The sequence below is a fragment of the Nylanderia fulva genome, unplaced genomic scaffold (assembly GCF_048542155.1).
Source record: "Nylanderia fulva isolate GAGA-0341 unplaced genomic scaffold, ASM4854215v1 Scaffold19, whole genome shotgun sequence".
NCBI classification, from domain to species: domain Eukaryota; kingdom Metazoa; phylum Arthropoda; class Insecta; order Hymenoptera; family Formicidae; genus Nylanderia; species Nylanderia fulva.
In genome coordinates, this window is record NW_028190161.1 from 1,813,581 (window position 1) to 1,834,850 (window position 21,270).

General features: G+C 29.3%; 2 protein-coding genes across 5 annotated transcripts in view; one reads left to right on the plus strand and one right to left on the minus strand.

Annotated features, from left to right (window-relative positions):
* Drat (Death resistor Adh domain containing target) lies at positions 1 to 19,667 on the plus strand. Of its 4 annotated transcripts, none has more exons than XM_029309191.2 (4): positions 1 to 188; positions 14,850 to 15,390; positions 15,654 to 15,835; positions 16,065 to 19,667. In XM_029309191.2, the coding sequence occupies exons 2-4, from the start codon at positions 14,857 to 14,859 to the stop codon at positions 16,480 to 16,482; spliced, it is 1,134 nt and encodes a 377-aa protein (XP_029165024.2). In that variant the 5' UTR covers positions 1 to 188; positions 14,850 to 14,856; the 3' UTR covers positions 16,483 to 19,667. The 4 variants fall into 4 exon arrangements, with proteins under 4 accessions (XP_029165024.2, XP_029165023.2, XP_029165025.2 ...); XM_029309190.2 differs by lacking the exon at positions 1 to 188 and adding an exon at positions 12,809 to 13,165; XM_029309192.2 differs by lacking the exon at positions 1 to 188 and adding an exon at positions 12,810 to 13,051.
* The window catches only part of LOC114936136 (rho guanine nucleotide exchange factor 38), a 16,760-nt gene continuing 12,859 nt past the window's right edge, over positions 17,370 to 21,270 (minus strand). Inside the window, exon 10 of the mRNA XM_029309188.2 lies at positions 17,370 to 21,098. Coding sequence (XP_029165021.1) covers positions 20,904 to 21,098 — 195 coding nt within the window. The 3' untranslated portion in view covers positions 17,370 to 20,903. The remainder of the gene's footprint in view (positions 21,099 to 21,270) is intronic.

Genomic DNA, 21,270 nt, shown 5'->3' on the forward strand with positions numbered 1-21,270 from the left:
CCTCCATCAGACCCATCAGAACCCTACAAAGCCTCTTCGCGTCTAGCAGCAGGTCGGTACGCAGTTAATCATTTTCGTGAGAACGTGTGAGTTTTGCTCTGTCGAGTTTGACGTGTATCTTTTCATCGATTGTCTTATTTCACGTGGTCGTCGCTTGCCACCGGCGGCATCTTTAATCGATATTCAAGGTGAGCACGACCTTGATTCGTCCTTGTTTTTATTTCATTCGCAGCCATCCAAAAATGTTCGACCCTCAGAAGACCCTTGACATTTGTTGTGAAAATTCAATTTAATAAATGTTTGAGACATGGCATGACGCATGACGTTTATACTGATAGAATTTTTCGAGTTTTCGCAGTATTCTCGAGTGTAGAGTACAAATTTTATAAATAAAACGGATTTGTTTATATATAACATAAATTGTCCGATTGCGAAGAAATTGCATAAAATTGAGTAATTTATACATCAGTAAAAAAATTCGCAATTTTATGCATGATAGAAGAAGTAATATATAAATCGAAGTATTCTATTTCTTAAACAAGAGAGAAAACACTTTAAAGTTTTATTACATACACAATCACAAAGTATATTTAGACTATCAACACAGTGATAATGATAATAATAATCAATATAGTTACTGATTATTTATTCAAAGTAGAAATTAATCAATATGATGAATAATTATTTACTAAAAATAACAACTCTAATGACATTGTTATATTACAATTGAAATTGTTGCCTTACACGTTGATAGTATTTTTTCTTGACTTTCTTGGATTAGAAAACTGATTTAAATTTAAATATCAAAAAATTATTTATTTATATATTAACACTATTATTAATATTATTTTGACAGTTTTTCTAGCTTTATATTAATTCGATAAGACTTATCACAATATATGCAATATTCTCAATCTATTTTTGTCTGGCTTATTCCGGGCATTATTATCAGTAGATATGTCTTATAATAACGTAATTGTTACGTTTATTATCTTCTTGCTTAATATCACTACGATATAAAATCTTAAGTAATTGACACTATAATTGAAAATATATTTTTATCATCGATAAATCGATGCAATATATTGAGTAAATAAATTTTGACAAAGGGGAACAGATATCTTAATGGTCGCTATATTTAGTTTTATTATTTCGCTATTTTATTTATTAGGACAATAGTAGATCGTTGTTGCATAAGAAAACATTGTTTACATTTTGCGCATAACGCCGGCGAAATTGCGACTTGGAACGCGCTTGCCTGTTTTGTGAACAGCTGATTGTCAGACTCGTATATGCACGGTGCATTGCGCATCTGTTAACGATCAATACATGTATTATCTATATACTGACATGAAATGAAAATTTAATGAACAGGAGAAATAGAATCACTACGATGATTTTCAGAAAATTTGTTATCTTCGAAGCAGCAGTTTCGTTATTTTGGGCAATTGTAGACATGTAAACAATGGCCGGGTCCGTGACATGCGCAGTTGACTCGCTTGTCAAGAAAATAATTCAATTGACTTAATAATTCGTTTATATACATACATATTTTCAAATCGATGACTCTAACATTCACATAATTCAATTTAGCGTGACATATCTTCGTGAGATATCTTGAGATATCATATATTAATATAATAGGAGTAATATAATAAATGTAGTTTTGTGTGTGTATTAATATTTACAGATTAAAAGAAATGATATTAATTTTAGTTTTTAACACTAATATAATTTATTAGAAAAATTGCAAATAACATCATGGAAAATCTGGGAAATATATATATATATATATATATATATATATATGTTATTTTTAATTAGAAGATACATAATTAACGTTTTGGCATTCTAGGTAGTATTCTTTTATAGATTTGACTTTTTTTTGTTTTTTGATATATATTTTTGATCTGTGAAATCTCTGCGGATATTATGCAATACGATCCAAACGATTGCTGTAAACGAATAACCAAAACAGCACATAAAATTAAATAGTTGATTTAATATTTTTATACATATAATATAAAACAAATATGGAAAGAAACGAGTTTTTATTAAAAAAGGATGAATAGTTTTTGTTCTATATATTTTTTATCTAATATCTATATTATAGTATTTAAATCTTTTCACACATTTAAATAAATATTTACTTTCCATAAAAAATAAAATTGCTCTTTTTAAATTAAACGTTATTAAAATGTTTGAATTAATTTTTAACTTCCTATAGTTAACACATTTTTCTATAAAGTTAAAACATTAAAAATATGTTTTATTTTGTTTTAAATCTATAATTTATCTGGATTAAATTAAATTATTGAAAATAATTATATTTTATTTATTGTAAGATAATACAAAATGACGTGCATAATATCAATAAAGCATATGCGGGGAAACATAGAAATATAGAAGATCCGATTGAATGTAATGGGTACAAAGTTCAAAAGCAATCATCGAATAAGCTTGAAATCGCTTATTACAGTCAAACTCGCTCGTTACGTCATCTAATTGCTCACTGTATCCTAATAGAACTGTTGTTTCAGAGCAAGAAATACACGTGCTTTCATAATTGCGTCATCAATCAATTGATTGATCCTTTAATCGATCAAAGTACAAGATTAACAGACGTCATGAGATAATTAACGATTTGTCAAGTTTTTATCATATACTATACATATATATATACTCTTTTATAAAAAAATAGCATTAAATATCTTTAACTTTGTTATAACACGAAATAATTTATCAATTATCTAAAAATGATTTCAGTATTTATCATAATTAGTTAAAATTATCATTGATAAAAATTCTTAAAAAATCTTTTTCTGATGATAATATGCACTTATTAAATCTATTATAATTAAATCTTTAATATAAAAAGATAATCTTCTTTACTAAAAGAATCTTATATCATTTTAAAAAGATTGTCGAACATCAATTAAAATTCATCTTTGAGCATATTCGGATTGATTTCAGTCGAGTTGACGGCACGTGTAAAAATAAATATATATACAGTTTGATGTAGATATTTCATAATTATTATACGCAATATTCTTTTGTTTGGTGTTATTTTTCCACATGTGTCACATTTTCCAGAGACACTACAATGTTGATATAGCCAGCATTTATTGTGATATCTGTTATTATTTTAACAAGCTTATTATTTTACCAAATAAAGTCGCAAAATGTAACATACAAGTATATACAAAACAATATTCAAAATTTTTAACATGTTGAGAACAAAATAAAATAATTAAAATTATTATTTTTATATTACAATTTTTCCTGTTAATTCTTTAGCATTTTAAATATATTTAAAAATCAAATTAATAAAATATTTTTAAAATAAAATATGAATTTTTAATATCACATTTATATAACGAAAGCAATTATAATAAATATATATTGTATAAATAAAATCTTGTAGATATAGATAAATATTAAAATTCTTTCTCCTCCTCTCTATGAGCTTTAGACACGAAATCACATATAAAATAACATGCAAAAAGAATTGTGTATATAAAATACGTATATTTATATATAATCTTATAAAAAAAATTATTTAAAAAATTGGAATAAAAAATATTAAAAATGTTAAAGTTATCAGAAAATATTAAAACTAAAAACGAAACAATCACACGGAAAATACCGCGTATAATTTTTTGGAGCAAGACTTGAATAAGACTTTCTCGTGCTGCGATAGGTCATCAACCTCTGGACATAGCGTCAGCAAAGGTGAAGTGTGATGATTGCTTTCTTACAGTGAAGTGTTTCTCCCATATCTCAGAATTAAACTTTGTTATCGTACCATTACGGAGGGACGTCAATATCAATTATTTAATATATGTTAGAGAGTTAGTGACGTCTGCAAAGTCACAAGAATGCTGCACACAGAGTTGCATGCAGAATTACGTGTATTAAAAGAAATTTTTTATGGACGTCATTAAAAACGATGTATTATAACAATAAAATATATAAACAGTACCGTTCGTAGAATTAATAAAATCATTATTGATAAACTGTTGGTGACAGATGATAAGATTATTAATTTATGTGATATATATCTCAGATGATGCCGCGGTATGAACAAAGATGATAATCCGTATCAAACACGGACTATCTGCTATTAACAGACAAACAAATTATTCACGGGAAAATATTAAAGATTGATAAAAGAGATTAATGAAAGAGATGTTGATAGAATCTGAATAATTGATAATTGATTACCATATATAAAATGGATTATTCAATTTGTGGAACAAAGAATAATATATAATTTTTATCTGTAACGAACGTAACATAGGTATGAAAGAAATCACTCGATTATAATTGTTATAATTTTATCATTCTTCGTCTTATGTGCAAACAGCTATTATAATGTGTTATGACTGATCGGAACACATGAATAAGCAGCAGTCGTTAAATTATTATGAACGCTTTGTTTTGATTTCTCAGAATAAATTATCAACTTGTATAAAATCATCTACTAAACTTACTAAATAAATACGTCTTATTATTCGCAATTTCTTCTCTTTAATATAATTTTTACACTACATTATTTTTATTTTATAGAATTATTGTGAAAGCTAAATATAAAAAATATAAGTAGAAAAGTCAAGATGAAAGTTTACGAGAGTTTTATGCCAACGCATTTAACACTAGAACTATTTCAATATTTTATCAGTCTTTTCAGTTAATAGATTTAAGAGATTATTTTTTTTACGTTTAACGATGTTAAAAAATATTTTTATTCTTTCGCCAAAATAGTAATAATATCTAAACCTCTTTATAGAGAAAAATTTTGATTAAAAATTCAATTGTAATTGTAAAATAACAAAATATATCGACGCTTTTAATGATTAATTTGAGGAATTCTATTTTGAAATTATTTTAGCTCATTACTAACGCTGCTCTTATCAGAACGTTTATGCAGCTATACGATTATCATCGCTCGTTTCCATTTATCTTGCAAAATGAAGAGGCTCATGACCTCATACATCGATCGAATACAACGAAAACGTCAAACTTTTAAACACCGTTAGCAAATAATAGGTACAGTCTGCCACAAAACTCATAGAAAACTGAATACCGTACGGACGACGCAAACAATGATAGCGCATTATTTAAAAAGTTGTTTTTCTTTATGAAAAAGAGAAACACGCGCCTCTGGACTTTGTTAAAGGCGAGTCATCAGGTGTTGACGCCGTGATCGTAGCCTTGACAAAAGTCACCGTATAGCATTGAGAAGTGATGCACGGCGCAACAACGTGAGAAATGAATGCCTCCTTTCAAGAATGCCTCACTTGTGCAGCATTATCAAATGTCAATGTCCCTGCGATGCGACCACAATTGGTGCATTTATGTAAATAGAGTGAAACACATATACTTGAAGTTTACACCTGTTAATTATCTCACCGTGTCATAAACGCGGATAATTCATCGTCTAAGTGTCACTTCCAATTTAGAAAAACATTCATTCTCTTTCAACGTACATTTTAACGTGTCTTTTACTATATTAATATTAGAAAATGTGTGACAAGAGAAATTTGTCAACTCTTTTATGAAAAATGTTTATCTCTCTCTTCTTCATTTATTACATCATTTGAAAATGATATGCAATATTAAATGATTAAAAGTGCGACTCAAAATATGTACGTACTACAATAATGTTGACTCTGATGCAGCCAGTTCTAGATAGCATATTTAAAAAAGAGAAGCATCTAAAAATATATCAGAAATTATCGGAGTCTTAGACGCACAATATATTTATTCACATTGGCAAGGAGGGGTTGTAAACCCCCTGAAACATCGCGGGCATTATACTCGAGAGCTTGGTGTTCCGAGTGAACTGGCACAGCTGAGCACGCGGATGTCTGCTGATGTGCACGTGATTCCAGCGTGCTATGGTTCCGCGGCATCGACCGACTTCCCTCTCTTTATGCACCGACACAACGGTGCCGACACAAATGTGCCGACACACACACACATCCACCGGTCTGTCCAACACCTGCGACAGCGCATGAAACGCGTATCGTGCACAGATTTAAACCCTGGGATACGCTATTTGGGATAGAACGGGAGTAGAATGACATTTTGAAAATATAGATCGTGTAAACATTAATCTTTTAGTTCGAAATAATTATGAAATAAAATAAAATTTCAAAACAAACATCTTCATCTAAATTTATGTCATTTTAGCCTAATGTATGTGTGTGTAGTCTAATTTGTTGTTTTGGTCGTTTCAATGTTTTTCGTATTACACGACACAAAATTAGAAATATTTGTTATAATGACTAATGATTTTGAAATTTTATTGTAATGTACTCTAGCCCAAGTCAAGATATCTATACAGGGCTCAATCAAATTTATTACACAGCTTGTGTTTTGCTCATATTATCTAAGATTGATTTAATTGGCAGAGCCCCAGGGTTAATTTCTTCATTTTTCATTTTTCTTGTCGGAAAAAAATTATTGCCTTTCTTTGACTCATTCTTCTAATATTTATGATCGTAAAACTTCAAGAATTGACTCAATTCTAAAATTGGATCCCCGCAACTACGGATAGTGATCGCTTCGGAATATCTGTGACGTGTGTGCGGCGCGTGTAAAAAGGGGTCGGTGTGTCCTCGAGAGAATACGAGGTGACTCGTGCATGTGTAGGATTACGAAGTCAGCGTATGAAATTGTACTCGTGCTTTAACTTACTACATTATGCAATGTATAATGAACAGGAATACAGCAAGTTTTTTTTTAACTTGCCATAATTTCTTTAATGTAGAGTTCAATGTCCTTATTCAATCGCATAAATCTGATTTATTTTATTTCAGATGTGTAATGTCTCTTTTTATTTATATTAAAATTCGTAATAAATATATATATAAAAAGGATCATTAATAATTAGAACTTTAATTGTTCTAAGAAAAATTATCCAAACCCATTGAAAAACAATGAATAATAAATCGCGAAAGTTTTTAGAAAAAAAATCTCAGTTGCATCGCTCGAACATTTTCTCCTCTTGAGTATTCACTATAAGGCATTGTGCTGTACAATCAGCTGACTTTAGTATAGTGTACTACGAACGAACGAACAAAGGCTAGGCATCGTTACGGTGGGTGATTCGACCTGCTTCTGCATGATGAAATGATGTGGAAAAAGCAAGAATATGTAGCCCAAGTTTTTACAAATATCCACTTTTTTCTATAGAAATTTTAAAATTATTATTTTTGAATACAATTTTTACCCGACAAAACGCAGCAATCTATTTTTAAAAAGTTTTAATACAAATCAAATATGCACTTTACGTGCATATGCTCCTTACAGGAAATAGATTCTTTGTATTCAACGCCACTGCGTGAATTTTTTTGTTTGCTGCAGTTGTCGCTGCAATGTAAATTTCTTCATGTTTTCTTCTGAAATGTAAAGTGATTAAATTGATATTAATAATAAAAATCAATACAAATTATAAAAAATTTTCATATAACTTTAAAAATATATATTACGTGTGCCACTCTACATTTGATTTACATTTATGTAAGTATATTGTGGTCAAAATTTTGTAAATGATAAGCAATTAAAAATTGAAATTTTTCACAGATTTTAGATTGTTCAACAAATGAAACAGAGAAATTTTAAATTTAAAATAAAACCTTTTTCAATTTAATGTTAAATGCGTTTTGTTTTGGAACATATCTAAAGATTGATTATATAGATATTTGAGTTTAATATTAAAAATAATTGCAAGAAAATATATCACTTAATTAAAATTTTTAAGTAAAATTATGTTAAAAATTTTATATATACATACACGACAAAAATAATGTGAAAACGTGCGGTGTGATATTAAATTTTTTTTACATCATTAGTATTTCGAAATTTATTTTGAATTTTTAATTAAATATATACAGGACATTTTCATAGTTTTTAACTTTACAATTTTCTTATTCTTTATAATGTTATAATTTTTTAATTTTATTATTTTATATATTATTTTATATTGCTTCTGATTCATACAAATAAATTAATTTCGCAATGAATACAAAATCTGTCGCGACTATCTAAGTGCGTAAATTCTTTATCGAAGGGCTCACTTTATCAGGTATTTTTCATTAAAGTGGGTCAAGTGATACAAGATTCTCAGAAGACTATCTATTCATCGTCAATCTAAGTAAGAGGTAACTCCAAAGGTGACGAAGAAGCACAAATGTAACGCTTCTTTGATGTTAGGAAAAATCAATTTTTACATAGAAATTCTCACTGCGATAATCATTAAATTGCTGTTATAATTATTAATGAAACATTTTTAGGAGAAGAAATTTTATTATTTGATTTTCATAATAATATTTGTGACTTACATAAGTGTTGTTTTCGTAGTAGTTATTATTGTTATGCGATATCCAAAGGAAATGGTATTATGCATGAAATTTGCATATTCTTGCAAAACATCTTCGAATTATTAATGATAAACGTTCTCTAACGCGCGTGCAAACGCATCATGAAATGTTTAAAAAAAAAATCAATTACGCATATAATATGTAATTTGAAAATATTTGAGTATTATGTGATCAGATTTTTTTCAACAATAGTTTATTATCATTAATGTAAAATAAATATTTAGCACATTAAAGTTATAGAATTAATAATAAATAACAAAATTATATTCTTCAATTAAATGAAAATTGATTTTATTTTGAACAAAATTTTAATTAACGTCTAGTTTTCGATATATAGCATCGAATAATTACGAAAAGGAATGTCACTCCAACAAATTATTCGTTAAATATGAATTAATAAAAATATTTGAACAATCTATTATTAATAATATCTTAGAATAAATGTGTAAACGATATTACTTACTAATTACTTTAAGTAAACATGATTAATCCATATTATAGATTGCTTTTATAGACATGATTAATTTGAATAAAACAAATAAACAATTTTATCATTAATCATAATTATATCACTAGTTTTTCTGTTTGCTTCGTTGTAGATAAATGGGTTTGAGTGAGACGTAGCATCAAATTATTATGCACAAGAAATTCGAAAAAAATTATTTATCTTGAAAATTGCAAGAATTTTAATTGTATATTTTCCATAACTTGAAATATTCTGAATTTGAAAATACCAATAATCTTGTTTTCGTTTAAAAGAAAAACTCGTTTTGTGGCAATATGAAGAAATCTGATAACATGAGCTTAGAAAAGTCAACAAAATAATTATCATCAAGAAACAGAGTCCAAGTCTTACAAATAATGCACATATCTTCAGTATCATTTCTTGTTTACAGATAGCTCACATGATTACACAGTGCATAAAAAATTTAATAAATAAAATATTGTAAACAATTAATAAATAAATGCAAAATAATTTAAAATATTGAAAATTGAATAGATTCAAGTTGTAAAGTAAAAATTTTCTGTAATTTTTTTTTAAATTGAAGTAAATAACTTGCATTAAAACTTGGATTATCGGCAATGTTTGTGCATCAAGCAATCCCTATCTCACTTATTGTTAGACATAGATTACAGAAATAGATAAAAAAATATTTTCTAACAAACAATCATAATATCAATTTAGGTTTGTTTTTTTTTAATATGCTCTGATATATTAAGCCTAGATTTATTGCAATAAGCTGAGACCTTTTCATGAAATAGTTAATAACAATTTGCATATTTTTTTTAATTGCAATGATAACATTAATGCTTTTTATCTAGATAGAAAAATCGGTTTTTCTTTTTTAAATCAATATTATAAACAATATCATAAGTTACACATATTAAGATTAATTTTATTGTATTATAAATAATGAAAGTTTTATTTTTTATTCGAGAAAAGAAGAACAAAGAAAAACAGTAAAATTAAAATAAAATTAAAATTAAAAGAAAATAAATAAAGAATAAAAATTACCCTCTATAAAAATTCGAAATTTTGCATTGCTTTATTATAATTTAGATACCTTGTTTTATTATAATTAAATACATATTTCTGTCATCATGTTTATAGCTGGCTTTGATTAAAACAATTTTAATTAGTTGAATTAATATTGAACGTACTCGTATAACAGATAATAATATTTATTTGTGTCTGTGAACATGTTTTTGTCATTAAATCTCTATGTACATACCAACATTTCTGCCAGGTTTAACTTGTTAAAATTAAAGATAAGATGTCTTATAATCAGTATTTTTGACGTTCAAGAGATATCGCAATGTATGTTATTTATTTATTATATTTTTTTATTCTGCAACTTTACAGCTGTTTTGTTTTTTTAGATATCTTCTTTATGCAATTGTTATAAGAATATTTTGTCACATTATTAATTAATACTTGTTAAATTAATCGAAAATTTGCAGTCTGTGTTTATATCACGAACTTTAGCACGTAATAACATTAACAGTGACACACCTCCAGAACTGATAAATATATGTGTTGTCTGTTTAATTTCTAATGAGATCATACTGTGATAGAGTAGATTCCAGCATTGCATAATGCTTATATAATGAACAACGCCATACATCTTTTATTTTGCGGACACGATTAACATTTGTACAAATAACAAATCACGTAATACTGTTACGATTTTAATTATATAAACCGCACGTCTTTAACTTAAAAATCTAACAATACGTCAGTGCATTTGCAACAATATACATATATACATATATATTCTCAATTTTTCTCCTAGAATTTATTTAGATGAATACGAACATATATATGCAACTGCACAATACACACGTACATGCACATTTTTTTAAATTAATTAAAAATAAGATATATATAAGCAAGAATATTATAATATAATTTATATAATTATATAAATATATTATATAATTTTTTATATAAATTAGATAATTTTTTAACTGGTGATATTTGAAGTACCTCATTTTGGAATTATAAATGTTCTCCATATAATCACCACACAACCGCAATATCATCGTCGGTCTCAATGCTAGCCTCAATTTACAGTTATTTTTAGTACTGCATTTATCCATGCACTTCTAGAATCTCACGACAAACAAATCGCCTATTATTATATGAAAAATATGTACTACATGTAATCAGTCTAAATTTGCATGAGAGTAAATTTGTAAGAATTAGTCAGAATTTGTGTAAAATAGCAGTCGATGTGTCAAAAATAGCACATTGCACTTTTCGCGAGAAGTTCATTGAATATCCAACAAAGATATCTTGGCGTTGCCAAGTTAACATTTTCTTGATAGGGTAAATAAATGTTATCTGCTGCGTTGCGCATAAATTTAAAAAATCATAGATAAACTATAAAACGACAAATGAATTATTATGCCAGATAGAAGCTGTATAGTAGATATCCTTTCCAATTAAAAATTTACTAAAACACTAAGGAAACTATTTCGTTTATTTTTGCAAAGAATAAAACTCTTTAAAATATTTTAATTTTGTAATTAAAATTATAGCTAGAACAAAGCCAGTTTTTCACAATTTTTACAAAAATAGAATTACTTAAAATGTATAAAAAAACATATCGACAATTATTAATCTGTTTATTTTAGATATGACGAATATGACAAAGTGATATTTGTATCGTATTAATCATTATATGATATCTGTTAAATTCAATTAAAGTTTTATAATGTTTTTATAAACTTAAATATTTTTATTCTTTGTCTATTTATTCACCAAATTTAATTATTATTATTATGTTGTAAAGATTTCCAGTTTATTTTTTCATATCTGGCTGATATATTAAATATTCGAAATAATTTTACGAAAATCTGAGAAGAATAGTTTCTGGTTTGAAAAAATATCTCAGTATTATACTTATCAGTTTATTTTATTGTAATTAAGATTACTATTGAATCAATTGAGTCCACAATTTTATCATCATTGTATATTTCCGTATGAGACGCGTAATTAGCGTTCATATTTTCTTATCGCAGTTAAAGAACGATAGAGCAATATATCACGATAAATTGGAGCTAATTGATGCTATTATTAAGCGGAATAACAGTTAAAATATCTAATGACTTATATTTGTGAGCACACAGATGTTCTTCATCTGGATATTGTTAAAAATTATAAAATGCCTGATATGTTACAATTGTTGTTATTTTCGTATTATAAAAAAGAAAAATATATTTTAATGTGTGCAGATATGTATGTACGTGCTAGCAGAAGAATTTCGCGATTATATGTCCTAATACAGTCATACTTGCATAAGTAACGTCATCAACATACATCAAACAGCTAATGAATTTATAAACGAAGAACGAAAAGTTATTAATAAATCGTTAATACTTCAATATGTACATATGATTCATTTTCAATGTACATGATTCATTCTTTTACACGATACAAATATTCGAACATTCACGCTTCAAAATCATTTCGAGAAAAAATGTTTTTGAAATTTCTACAATACAAAATGCACACAAAATATTTTACAAAAATTGACTAGATATTTTCAGGCGCGTTGCATCTAACAATAAATCTTTATGCATGATGACTAATAGTCAAATAATTTAAAGATACAGATTTATCAATTGCGATTTAATGTTGCAATAATAATATAGAGTGGCTATATAAGTGATACATTTCCAACTCCTTATAAAAGCTTGCCTCTCGTCATTTAATTAATTATACTGTGGGAACAAAAACAAACACGTTGTACGCGACCCCCAGCAACGCAGCTGTATACTTTAAAGATGAGAAAAACAGACGTTGTGCGTGCACGTGGTCTGCGAGTGCTCCGCGTGTTTTCCATACTGTTCTCTGTGTTCACTTTCCCTTCCACCTTGCCACAAATGCGTCGGCCTGCGGTATAAAAACGAACGCGCGCTGACACAACGGGTTAGTGCGTCTCTGCACGGTGTATGGGATAAACGTGTGTTGGAAATTTTATTTTTTTCTTCCTGTTCTTTCCATTATATCGCAAGTTCGTCTTGCTAAATTAGAAGATTTAAATCTGTTTTAATCGCTTTAAATCGATTTAAATTTGGATTTTAATCGTGCAGATTAAAAATAGCAGTGCTTAATCAAGCGCGATTTTGTGACTCGGCCTAGTGCCAAGATTTTTTGGGTGACTAAACCTTGCAGTGACTTTAAAAAATTATATTTAATTAAGAACTGGTGTTATGCCGGTGGAATTGGAATCGATGGCGCCTATTGCTCACAAAACCATTTCTCATAATGAGTAGGCAATTACAAGATTTTTCTTTTTGCTATTTGCTTTAATTCTTAATTATTTATTTAAGAAGACAATGAATTGTATCAATTATTTGTAAAAATCATAACGCGTGCCGTTAAATTATACAACTAGAAATTTAAGAAACTGTTATTGAATTTTAAGAAATTGTTGTTGAATTATTTATGTAATTATAACAGAAGATTTCTACATTTATTTTTAAAAAATTTTTCATTTATTTTTTATTTATGAAACTTTCATGGTAAACTTTTATTGCAACGAGATTTGATAAAGTAACAAAGTAGTTTCAATAGATTTAATAAATCAGTCGTTCTCCCAAATTAAAAAGCATCGTTTAAATTAAAAATATAAATTTGTAAATTACCTTAATTACATAATATGTAGCTATATTTTAATGAGAATTAGCATCAAAAATCGCTTTTATGTTATTCATTTTGTGCCACATTAACATATCTGTAAAATTTATTTAAATTCACATTTGCTTTTAAGGAAAAATACGATTATATATATATTATGTTTTCTTCTTATACAACCTTTATAAATATTTCATGCGAAAACGTGCTTTCAAGTAATTCCAACTAAAAGAGATTGGAACAGCTGATTCACGCGTCTGATAGGTTTCTTCGTGCCCCAGGCATATTAACACTAATGACGTACTTCCGTCAATTTTAACATCAGCTTCAGATCATTTTCTACGTGATTCGAAAAAACGGAAAATACGTCACTACTAATTTTTCTAAAAATTATTATTTATAAAAATAATTATTTAATTTATTATACAGGTTTATCTTGTTACTAAAGAAATTGCTTCTCAAAACACACAGAAAAAATACACTCTCTCATATCATTAATATATATTCTTTTTTCACATAACTTTCTAATTAAATAATATCTGATTAGAATTTTTATTTAATTCTGATAGACAGCTTAACAAAAAAATGTTATTAAGCTATCTATCAGAGTTAAAGATAATTAGTACAAAATATATTTATTTAGTTTTATACATATGAAACTATTAAGAGAAAATCTTACGCATAAATTTGTAATTGCTAATTTTAATAATTACATGAAAGAAATTTAATTTAATAAAAATAATGCTTACGCTGATGCTTTTCTCGATCTAAATATTTTGTATAGGTAATATTGTAATAAATATATAAATATTTCTTTTAATTTTTTATATTTTGCATGAAATTTTAAAATAAACTTTATAATTACGATTACTTTATTGATGATTATTTGCATTAAAAACGAATGTAATTTTTATGTGCAATATATTATAAAATATTTGATGCACCAAAAAATTTTAATCAGATATTATTTAATTTTTAAGATAATGTCATTTTAAAAAATGCAATAAATAAAACATTCTATAGCAACCTAGTATTCCAAAATGATCGAATTTTAATCACAGTAAATTTTTTATACTATATAAGAATGATTTTTATTAACAATATATAATATTAAAAAAACATTTCGAGATTTATGAAAAATGTTTCAAATTTTCTTCTCATTCTTTAGACGAAATATATATAAGGGAGGAAACCTTATTTCCCTTTTATTATATAGCATGTATAATAATATTATCAGTTAGTAAAAAGTAATTCCAAACAAGTAATTATATAGGAAATAGATTTCTCTTATACAGGTTTTTCCCCATTTCGCATTACAGAGAAAAGATGAATAAGCTGTGCCGTCAACTCTCGATCGAGAGTCCGAGCGTGACCGGTCGGGAATGCGTCTTCAGCTTCGACGTACCCGTGCCGGATGTTCCTGCTCACGGTGCCCGCATCCGAGTGATGTGCGCCGGTGCGTGTTATCATCCCCGTAGGTCATCGAGTCTGACCAGCTTGACCTCGGTCTCGAGCGGCAGCAGCCTGGCCGCCGACATGTCGATGGAGAGCGACTATCCGGTATCCCTGCCGCATCACGGGGTGCGCGATGCCGCCCTGTTCCCCGGCTACGAAGTGGCCGGCGTGATCGAGTCGTTCGGCACCGAGGTGCCCGAGGGTTGCGAACTCGCTGTGGGCGATCGCGTTATCCTCTATCCCTACGACGGTATTCCGAATGGCTACGTCGAATACCTGGTGGTGCACGATCTCAAGTACCTGATCAAAATACCGGATAGTATGTCGCTCAGCGTGGCAGCTATGCTACCAGCTGGTGCTCTCCTCGCTATGAACACCGTCTTTGCTGCACATGAACACGTGCAGGTACGATTAAAATTCTCATATTTTATTATCACTTGTTAAACGTGAGAATAATAAGAAAATCATATTTTTATAATATTAAAAGATCAATAAATTGGCCGTGAGATTGAACAAAGCAAAGGCTCTTTAGAAACAATGATCTGCTCTTTAAAATTTATAATTGATTAAAGAATACTTTTGATCCGATTTGCGCTAAATCTAATAAAATAATTTTCTATTACAAAGAGGAAGCAGAAACTCATAAGTGCAATAATAAAATGTTGCAGGCATTATTGAAAGAGAGAGGTGAGACCAGTGTGTGCAAGATTCTAGTAGTTGGCACGGGTGGTCTTGCCTTGTGGGCCCTCAGAATTGCGTCGTATCACTTCAGCAACATGAGAGACAGAGTCACCACCACGATAGCCACTCTTAAGGATGACGGTCTCCCTTTAGCTCAAGAGTTCCAACGGTAAATTTTATTCGATTGGTTCAATTCACGTGTTAATAGTCTAGTAATTAAGCCAACGCCAATTAACAAATCATAATCAATCAAATTAAGGAAAAAAATTATTTGAGTTTAGCTCAATTCAAAGAGTTTAGCTCAAAGAAATTTAATGCTCCTAGAATGACTTGGTTGCAACATGCTTTAAGCCTTCATATTATCTTATCTGATTTATCTAACAATACCTCGATTACAGAGTGAATGTAGTACAGTGGAACGAAGACCTGTACGAAAAACAGCTGATCGAGCGCACGATGGATGCTTGCGGTGGCCAGGTGGACGTAGTGATCGACTTCGGCACAACCTCGCGCAATCTCCATCGTAGCATGCAGTGCCTCAGCAAAGGCGGCGTGGTATTCGTGATTAAGGAGGTCGCCGATCGATTGTTGCCCAAGTTCAGCCGACTAGCCGAAGATCGGCATCAATCCATCAAACCGGTGGAACTGGGCACCCTGGAACAACTGCAAGAGCTCGTGCAATTGGTCGGCTCCGGTGAGATCGAACCACCACCGCACACTGTCTATCCCGCCGAGGAAGCCCTCGATGTGGTACAAAAGCTTTGTCATTCAGAGATCCAAGGTCGCGCGATTCCCCGCTTCTATCCCGCAGATTAGAAGACTTTTCGCTGAACGATTCTCCGCGATCGCGCGGATTAGGAGACAGATCCGACGACGACGACCGAAGAGTCAAAATGCCGGCTCCGGGTGATGAGAATTGCACAGTTAGTATGATTGAGGCCTGTGCGTTTAAGAATTTTGATATAAAGCTTGACGAGTTGGACTATCGCGAAGAAGTAGTTATTATTTCATACTAACGACCGGAGTTTAGATTAGGCGTCGACAATGCGTACGTCACGCGAGACGATAGTTCGCAGATGTAGAAAGAGAAGAAGGATTATAAGAATAGAGGGGAATTTTTCATGGAGTGAAATTCCAAGAATGAGTTAACTTGAAGAGATTCAGTCTACTATAGATCTCAGAGGAATCAGGCGAGAATTTACAGTACATCATCTTGTTACGCATAGTGACACAGTTGAAAAACGATTTCCCAGTTCTGATCAAATGTTAATTGTTAGCTCTATAAATTATCATGTTATATTAGTAACGACACGAAATACCGCACCAATTGTATTTGACTTTGTTAAGTATTTCGTATCGTTTTTTTTAAAGTTGCTATCATCTTTAAAAAAAGATCTCATCGTATAATATGTGAACCAAAGAGTCTCTTGCGGGAGATTTTTTTTGTCGCTGGAGAGATGAAATAAGGCAGAATACAGCTTTCACTTATCATTGGAAGGACGTCTTTTTAGGCAACGAGCAATTAGTCTTCGTAGATAGGCGAAGATAATTACGCGTGAATCGAACTGTGACACAACAGTTCAGATAACATAAAAAAAAAAAAAACAGTGTGAAGCCAAAAAAAGAGCATTATCAGAAGAGGTGACGCTCTCTATTTCCTGTTAATGAATATATCTGCTGAATATTTGTTTTTTGACGCAAAACAAGATCAAGGATTTACGATTTATATGAGCACGTGATAAAGATGTTGATGAAGCGTGCGGGCGAACAAAATATTCTATCTTTACGGATCTTTAAACTTCAATATGCGTATAAAGTTTCGGCGCTATCGTGCTGGAAATAAATAATGCGCCCGATAAGCTAACTTCAACTTCCGACCTACATTGATACTTATGAGTTTTTTATTAAATACCGACAAAGGATCATTATATTATAGCTAATATGAGTACTTAAAGTCGTTGGTGCCTAGAAATAGCAATAGCAAGGAAGGTTAAATTAGGACGACTTCAAATAATCGTATTAACTATATTATTGTACTACATTACAGCTAATAACGCCGCTATTTAAAGCCGCTGATGTATTTATAAAAATGTCAACAGCATGAGGAAAAGATGAAACAAATATTTTTACTTAAAACTAAAAGAATGACTGTTAGAAAGATTTTTTTACATAAACAAAGTTTCTCTCGTTAGTATCGCTACTACGTGTGCGATTGTTAAAAAAGGTATATATTTCTTGTCGCGCATATACAGAATATGTAATTTCAGACGGAATTTGGTTAATTCTTTGTGAGTCTTTGTTTACATCAAATATGTCATTAAAAAATCAGCCTTGTTAAACTCTATATACGAACATGACAAGAAGAATTATATGTTAATATATGAATTCGATGTAAATAAAGAATCTTAGGATTAGGCAACGCAATTCATCGAGTTAATTATCCGATAAGATCGTGAATCAGCGATCTTTATCTTCAAATGCACTATTTATTTTAAGCGTACTTTTTACAACATTTTCCGCTATTTTAATTATTGTGCAACGTCGCGACATGCATGACGCATCTTGCAATTATTTGAAATATATAAAGTCTACAATTGTTGTTAAAGACGCAATTTTTTTGATAATTAACGCATCGACGAACACCCCTAATGCAGTACAAAATACTGCAAGACCCAATAAACAAGTCCGATATTTATGAGCACACTTCAATGCATATTGCAGTGATATCGCAACACAAGATCAAATGTGTATATATTTAGTGTCAATTCAGAAATAATAATCGGAGATGACTGTATAAGCTTAAAATAAGTTTCCGTTAAGATAAACTACGGAGTAAATATTTGCTCTATCGCAAAATGTAATGTGTTATAATGATCCTAAAATGACATAAAACTCGGTAAATAACCGTGTCTACAAAACTAAGAAGTGAGTAATCAGAGCGAAGCTGTTTCTTCGTAAGGTTTAACAAAAACGAAATAATCGTTTCGTAAATAAATCTAGGCTCTATTCCAATATTCTGGATTAGACATTATTAAGATAAATATAATTCTCTACAATATACCTTTTAATTAATGGACGCACTTCATCAGACATTCTCGTATTAAAAATTGAAGTTTATATACGTGCTTGTGCAAGTCAATGACTCGATATCGGCAATATATTTAATTATGCGCAAGTTTTTTTAATCAGAAAACAACTGAATAAGAAATTTAAATTTTAATGCATTGTCTTTTATCATGCCTGATTTTTCCAGTTAATCCCTCTTTCAAGGCCTTTCTAGATCCGCGCAAGATTATCATACCATATGTTAATGCGTTACTTTATGATACATACCATATGTTAATGCGTCACTTTATGCAAACATTTGCGTAAAATGTATATTATTTCGTTAAGATTGTACTCGATACATATTAAGATCATATTTAAATCGTAGTTGTGCAAGAGAGTAGTTATATGCAAGAGTGCATTGCGTTTCGAAAAGTAAAGAACGTACGATGTTAAATGGCGAGTGATACTACATTAATCCGGAGATTTATGCTGAGATCTTGCTGTTAAATCTGCCGACGATTTCGCAAAACTGAACCACGAAATCGCGGAGATTCGAGCTTTTATCATTAACTCGCACAATAAGAGCATAATATAAAAGTTTGTATGTATTTCAACATTTAACTCGCGTGAGACGAGTCAAGTTTCATTAAACATGTATATTCCAAAATATCTCGTCGTTTAGATCAATATTTACTTTTCATTTAATATAGGTAAGTCCAGTAAGTTACAACGCGAGCGTGAATAATGATCGCAATGCAGACGCAAGTCTGCACCTCGAAAGACTGTTTTGTTTATTTCGAATGATATACTTGGTATTCTCTTATTTTGTATATTTAGACGACAGTTTAGTCGTAGCACACGTATCGTGTCACATTATTGTACCTACTGTTAATTGTAATGAATTGTATTAAGGAGATAATATAGCCAATATATTCTCTTTTCTTTTTTAATAATATGCGTTTCATTTCTCTTATTAGAGTAAATATAATCTATATTGAATATTTCAGGCCTTTCGTACGCAACTCAAACTAATAAGATCAAATGATTAAAAGATTATGATCAAAATATATGATGTTCATTGTAATGATTTGCTTAGCTTACTCTTTCAAATAATTTCAAAAGAAACGATATGACAATAGTTTATTATTTATAAATAAATTCCGTGAATATGTATGAATAAATATTAATTACTTTGCATAAATTATAAATATAACGTTTAGTAATTAAAATAACGATACCAACACTGAAATAAAAACAACATAATTAACAACAGTTAATCTTAATTAAAAGACTGATTCGTTTTTTTTTCTTTTTTATAACATTTTTATTAATTTCTTTGTCCTATTCGTATTAGAAATAATAGATCATTCTTGAAAAACTTAACATTTATGTATGCACAAATATACATTAGAAATTATATATAAAAAATCGATAAAAAGATTAATACGATCGAGTGATAAAAATATGATTAGAAACAAATGATCACAATATATGTGTATATCTTGAAAAAATAATTACAATATATGTATATGTATATCTTAAATGATCACAATATATGTATATACCTGTATATCTCTGATGTAGGCTAGTTAAATATATTAAAAGTTGTAAGAAATATTTTATTGGAACACGATTTCGTTTTAAGTGATTACATATGCACATTTTTCTGTGCTAATATCAATTATTAATACAATTGAAAATAATTTAATTATTTATCAACAGCTTAAACCTTCCCAATAATAAAGCATTATGTACATTTTATATACACGCATTAATAATTAAATAGTGATTATTGAAATTGTAGAGTATAAAAATCTTAAAGAATATATAAAGCGTGTATAAATCTAAATACTAACGAGAAATTAAAAAAAAAACTTGAGTATATTTCCACTAATACACCCCGATAGATTATCTTTCTTAAAAATTCGAGACTTGATCATGCTGAATACAGCTTCTTTTTGTACATTTCAGTTAGACAAAAAGATTATATAGACTACTACTGCATTAAAATAAGCTTGATATTAAAAAATAATTTTCTTATAAAACAAAATCAAATCGATATTATATAATCGAGAAAGATGATTGATTTTTCAATTAATCGATTTTTCAGATTAATTATATCATGATCTTATAATGAAAACTATAATACTATAAATGTAAAACTTGTGCCCTAATTTGACTTTCCATTATTATTGCTTTGATTTGGCCGCCGAGCTTAAATAATTCCGTGGAACGTAGCCTTGCTTACCTTCTCGATTCTCTACGAACCACCATTCGTTATTTCCTTTTTCGTCATGAGGCCTAACGAGTCGGAGGGCTTGGCCATTAATAATAGGCAACGTGCCTGGCATGTTTCCAGCAAAATCATACATCGCGTAGTAAAACTAAAAAAAAATTATGTTAGTACAAAAATATTGAAGTGTAATTTGGAGATATATTAGGGCTCCTAGCTCCTCACCGACATGTTGTAACAGCAAGAAAATACACGCTAAAAATTCTTAGATTTCGAAATAAAAATATGTCAAAAGAATGTGTTTTCTTTTATCTCTGACGTCA

Excerpts from the sequence above, each read along its gene's own strand:
- Drat (XM_029309190.2), top strand. The coding sequence starts at position 13,107 with ATGCCGGTGGAATTGGAATCGATGGCGCCTATTGCTCACAAAACCATT. Across the intron at positions 13,166-14,849 it reads AAAACCATTTCTCATAATGA|AGAAAAGATGAATAAGCTGT; the intron begins GTAGGCAATTAC and ends TTCGCATTACAG. Across the intron at positions 15,391-15,653 it reads CTGCACATGAACACGTGCAG|GCATTATTGAAAGAGAGAGG; the intron begins GTACGATTAAAA and ends AAAATGTTGCAG.